The sequence below is a fragment of the Octopus bimaculoides genome, chromosome 22 (genome assembly GCF_001194135.2).
Source record: "Octopus bimaculoides isolate UCB-OBI-ISO-001 chromosome 22, ASM119413v2, whole genome shotgun sequence".
NCBI classification, from domain to species: Eukaryota; Metazoa; Mollusca; class Cephalopoda; order Octopoda; family Octopodidae; genus Octopus; species Octopus bimaculoides.
This window is the reverse complement of record NC_069002.1, coordinates 28,945,718-28,951,432: the sequence shown is the minus strand read 5'-3', so window position 1 is coordinate 28,951,432 and position 5,715 is coordinate 28,945,718. Positions and strand designations below refer to the sequence as shown.

The following is a 5,715-nucleotide window of genomic DNA, read 5'->3' as shown; positions in this document are numbered from 1 at the left end:
GCGGCTGAGCACTCCACAGGCACGTGTACCCTAAACATAGTTCTCTGGGATATTCAGCGTGACACAGTGTGACAAGGCTGACCCTTTGAATTACAGGCACAACAGAAACAGGAAGTAAGAGTGAGAGAAAGTTGTGTTGGAAGAGTACAGCCGGGTTCGCCACCATCCCCTGCCGGAGCCTCGTGGAGCTTGAGGTGTTTTCGCTCAATAAACACTCACAATGCCCAGTCTGGGAATCGAAACCGCGATCCTATGACCGTGAGTCTGCTGCCCTAACCACTGGGCCATTGCACCTCCACTAAGTGAGATTTAAATAAGCAAGAAGTAAGGCAGGTGAGATAGAGAGATTTAGGTGAATGGAATGGAAATGTATCAATTCCATTGGCTAAGGAATTTCCGACTTCCATTTGTGCTGCATTAACTGATGTCTTCTATATTCTGCTTCAGGTTAAAATAGCTGTGTTCCTCAAGTATGCCAGAGCCCTTGGTCTTTGTCTTTTCACCTGGGTTTTTATACTGATGATCTTGAATCAAGGGTCGCTTATGTTTGCCAATATTTGGTTGAGCCAATGGACAGATGACCCCTACCTCAAAAACCTCAACAACACAAGAAACCCAGAATACAATACAAAGAACTACATATATTTATCAGTATATGGTGCAGTGGGCATTATACAAGGTAAGTTCTAATTTCCTCCCTTGATGATGATGAGGAGGAGGGAGAGGATGATGTTGGAGGAGCATCTTTGCACATTAATTATTTTAATTTTTTTCTGTATCAGTCTGGTTTTAGTATACCTGACTCCAAGAAATTGTAGAACACCAGACTAAATGCCTCAAATTACTTTGAGTTCCAAACTCAAATGTTGATAAACATAAGTCTTTGACTTTACTGTCCATTCTTGATTTGTAAAAATATAAGACACCATCTCGAGTGTGGCCGTTTTCGTGCGGGTGACACGTAAAAGCATCCACTACACTCTGAGTGGTTGGCGTTAGGAAGGGCATCCAGCTGTAAAAACTCTGCCAAATTAGATTGGAGCCTGGTGTTGCCATCCTGTTTCACCAGTCCTCAGTCATATCGTCCAACCCATGCTAGCATGGAAAGCGGACGTTAAACGATGATGATGATGATGATGATGAAGTACCAGTAATTACTCACTTTGACTAAATCTCTCCTCTTTGAATTTGTGCTTTTTGTGCCAGTCAAATTTATTATTATTGATTAATGTAATTAAATAAGTATTAAATTTGACAGAGTAATCTGAATGTTAAAGGGTTAACAAAGCTTTCGACTGTGTCTGTGAATCTCCGATCGAAACTGCTTGCTTATGGGTTCCACCTGTCTCTCTTTACTTACATTGGTAACTTCCTGTCAAACTGCACTAATGCTACAAGTCCAGGCAGAGCTATCTAGATTCACCTTATTTAATTTCCAGTCTCACTAAACATACCTCTTACGTTAGTTTCAAATTTTGTTGCAAGGCCAGCAATTTCAGGGAAGTGTGTAAGCTGATTACATTGACCCCTATGCTCACCTGGTACTTATTTTATTGACCCCAAAATATGAAAGGCAAAGTCTACCTCGGCAGAATTTGAACTCAGAATGTAAAGACGGAGAAAATGCCACTAAGCATTTTGCCTGGCACGCTAATGATTTGGCCAGCTCATTAACTTTCATGCCTCATATATTTCTAATGATTCATTAATAATTATGCAAATTTATTCATTTTTGTTTCTTTAAATCTAGGTATAAATGTTTTGGTCTATGCTCTAATGTATGCAATGGGCACCATCAAAGCGGCAGCATCTATGCATTTTAGACTTCTGGACAACATCATCCATTGCCCAATGTCATTCTTTGACACAACACCAATTGGTCGCATAATAAATCGCTTTTCCCGAGACATAGATGTTGTCGACAATACACTTGCTTTCATCATTCGAAGATGGCTCCAGATAGTGCTGCAAAGTATCGGCACCATCATCATTATTGGTTACAGTACTCCGGATTTTTTGGTCGTTGTTCTTCCTATAATGCTTGTCTATTACATCATACAGGTAAGTACAAAACGGTTCTGGTGTTGAAGCTTGCTTCCCAACCACATGGTTCCAGGTTCAGTCCCACATCCTATGTTAACAATTTTTAATATTTGCATAGCAGCGCCAGGAATGCGTTTAATATGTACATTGGTATATCCAATAACTTTACACCACTGTATGCAGTGGCTATATAAGCAATGTGTTCGGAAGCAGGAGTGAATTAGATGAGTGCTGATGAAGGGGTAAAAAACCCCGAAATATGGCATATACAACAATTACCCATTTTTGTTTTCTATCTCATTTTTGTTTACATCTGATGTCTCGATACAAAACATCATCATCGTTGTTTAATGTCTGCTTTCCATGCTGACAAGAGTTGGACGGTTTGACTGAGGACTGGTGAACCAGATGGCTGCACCAGGCTCCAATCTGATCTGACAGAGTTTCTATAGCTGGATGCCCTTCCTAATGCCAACCACTCCGAGAGTATAGTGGGTGCTTTTACATGCCACTGGCATGAGGGCCAGTCAGGCGGTACTGGCAACAGCCATGCTCAAATGGTGTTTTTTTTACATGACACCTGCACAGGAGCCAGTCCAGCGGCACAAGCAACAACCTCGTTTGAATGTTGTTTTTCATGTGCCACTGGCCCAAGTGCCAGTAAGGCGACACTGGTAACAATCACGCTCAAATAGTGCTTTTTACGTGCCACTGGCACGGGAGCCAGTCAGCAGCCCTGGCAATGATCATGCTCGGATGGTGCTCTTAGCGCTCCATTGGCACGGATGCCAGTCATGCAGTGCTGTCATTGAATTTGATTTCAATTCCACTTGCCTCAACAGGTCTTCGCAACATTGTTGCAAAAAATCAATGATGGCTAAAATTTCTGTAGAAATAACCTTAACAAAATTATACAGCAGAAAACACTTACCCAAGTTGTCATGTGGTGGAATTGAACCCAAAATCATGTGGTTGAGAAATAAATCTATAACAGTAAAAAACAAGTCCATCTAATTTTGAAATTGTCATCTTGAAAGGTTCTGTGACTCTCTTTACTCTTTTATTTGTTTCAGTCATTTGACTGCGGCCATGCTGGAGCACCACCTTTAGTCAAGCAAATCGACCCCAGAGCTTATTCTTTGTAAGCTTAGTACTTGTTCTATCGGTTTCTTTTGCCGAACCACTAAGTTATGGGGACGTAAACACACCAGCATCGGTTGCCAAGCAATGTTGGAGGCACGCACGCACGCACGCACGCGCGACGGGCTTCTTTCAGTTTCCGTCTACCAAATCCACTCGCAAGGCTTTGGTCAGCCCGAGGCTATAGTAGAAGACACTTGCCCAAAGTGCTACGCAGTGGGACTGAACCTGGAACCATGTGGTTGGTAAGCAATCTACTTACCACACAGCCACTCCTACGCCTATAAACTACCACTAATTTTTTTTTTTTTCCTTTTTTTTGTTACAGACAGTTTATATCCCTTCATCTCGGCAGCTGAAGAGACTAGAATCGACAACAAAGTCCCCGATTTATACTCACTTCAGCGAATCCATTTCTGGTTCCAGTATGATCCGAGCCTTTAACATCGAGCAAGATTTTATAGAAGAGTCTCGCACTTTAGTCGACAAAAACCTTGTATTCGTTTATGTCAACAAAAGTTCAAACAGGTATGGTACCGAACCAACTTTTTCCCTTCTTTTATTGTATTTAAGTGTAATTAATATAAAATTAATATTAAATTCAAATAATTTATCTTGATACAATTGATTTAAACTAGAAATGATGTCGCTAAAACAAATACTTTTAAGGATTTGCATCTTAAGATGAGAAATATTTATGCTTTATTTGTCCATTCATTCATTTTACATCTATTTTCCTATGACAGCACAAGTTAGATGAGTACATATCATTCAGAAAGTATTCTTAAAACCAGATGCCCTTCCTGTTTCATAATCCTTGCTTGATTTTCAAGTAATCAAGTAGTCTTCATTCCATTTGTCTTCTAAAGCACAGAGCTACCAAAAAATTTGTTGACAAGGTTATTTTGACGAAAATCAAGATCCACAGCTCATTGTGCACCATTTCTCTTTCAGTTTTTGCTAAGTTTACTTTAAAACCTTGATTCTAGTCCTGGAATTTTTTTCTCTGAATTTTCTGCAGAATCAGCTATAATAACTAAGTCATCTGTAGGTTGAATTCCCATGGACAACTCAGTTCTTTAAATGGGAAGGAGCTGAGGACTGACCCCTGGTGGACCCCTATATGCATGCTAAATTTGTCACTGAACTCCTTAATAACTGTGCCTCTATACATGGCTTGAGTGACCCTCACATGCCATTCACCTAATCCTTGTTTCCATAGCAACCACAAGATTACAGAGTATGAAACTTGGTCAGAGATGTTCTCAGGCCAACAAGTGCTAGGCCAACTCCTAGTTAGTCCTTCTCCGGCAGTTGTTTCACAAGATGGACATCACCAGTGATACCTCTTTCTGGTTCAAAGCCAGACTGCATGTGCTTTCCTAATCAATTCAATCACTAATCTTTCCATAATTTCTATAATCTGACCAACAGTTTGGTGCCTCTTTGACCCTCGCCTCTTTTCCTCCCTAAACCCTTGTAGCAGTTGTCAATGATGCTATTATACCAGTCATTAGGTAGGACACATTCTTGTGCCACCAGGCTGGGTATATGGGTAACCAGCCTATGTCCTACCCCACCAAGTATTTTAAACCATTTACTGTGCAACTCAGAAATCCACTCAAAATTTCACGACCCTTAAATGCATTCTGTTTATCTTCAAATACTTTGAATTTTGACAAATTCTTAATATATTTCTTGTTCCTCTTTATTAGATGGTTAGGAATTCGGCTTGAATTGGTTGGAAATCTGATAATTATAGCAGCTTCGTTATTTTCCATTCTCGGATCAGATATAACTGGGGGCCTTGTTGGTCTTTCCATTTCTTATGCACTCCAGGTAAGCAAAACGTTTCTTTATATAGTTAGCCGGTGGGGAGTGTAGCTATGGTTTATCCAAAAAAAATACTTTCAAACTCTCAGAAACAGAATTATAGTAGGGTGTATTTAATTTGTGTTGCACTCACAATCACTAGGTGTCACAGACAGGGACTGGACATAAAACCATGTGGTTGAGGTGCAAACTTCTTGACCACCAAGCCACCCCTGTATTGTTGCATTGAAATCTATCTTCATTGATGAGACTAGAGAAGGTTGAAATCACGTGGTCTGGTGGTCTCAGTACTGGAGGTGGCAGGGATTTATCTCTCCCTGCTAGTAATATAAACAAGAGTGCATTTTGCACCAAAAGCCAATATGAGAGGTTCTCTCTTAGTATCTACTGCAGTATAGTTTGTTCTAACAGAACATCTATTTTTAAGTGGGGATAAAGATTACTTCTCGGTGTTAAGACTACCTCTGTTGCTAATATATCATTGCTATTATGTTAAACTGTTGTATGTCCAAATTTGGCCAAATGCGTCTTTTCAATATTTATTTCTGCAGCTTGCAATAGCCAGTTCTTTTGGTCACACTACAGGGTGTCCACAAAGTCTGGGTACATGGGGATTAACACATACTTTAAGAAATTATTATTTCTTATATTTAATTGTTTATGTCATGATTTTATTTATTCCATGTACCCAGACTTTGT

At 40.0% G+C, this 5,715-nt stretch overlaps 2 protein-coding genes across 2 annotated transcripts in view; both read left to right on the top strand.

Moving 5' to 3' along the window:
- Window positions 1-5,368, top strand: part of LOC106876830 (multidrug resistance-associated protein 1-like) — a 54,222-nt gene extending 48,854 nt beyond the window's left edge. The window contains exons 21-24 of the mRNA XM_014925546.2: window positions 448-679; window positions 1,751-2,061; window positions 3,512-3,711; window positions 4,899-5,368. Of these exons, the coding sequence (XP_014781032.1) occupies window positions 448-679; window positions 1,751-2,061; window positions 3,512-3,711; window positions 4,899-5,067 (912 nt within the window). The 3' untranslated portion in view covers window positions 5,068-5,368. The remainder of the gene's footprint in view (window positions 1-447; window positions 680-1,750; window positions 2,062-3,511; window positions 3,712-4,898) is intronic.
- LOC106876829 (multidrug resistance-associated protein 1-like) overlaps window positions 5,189-5,715 on the top strand; it is a 10,122-nt gene continuing 9,595 nt past the window's right edge. The window contains exon 1 of the mRNA XM_014925545.2: window positions 5,189-5,230. Coding sequence (XP_014781031.1) covers window positions 5,189-5,230 — 42 coding nt within the window. The remainder of the gene's footprint in view (window positions 5,231-5,715) is intronic.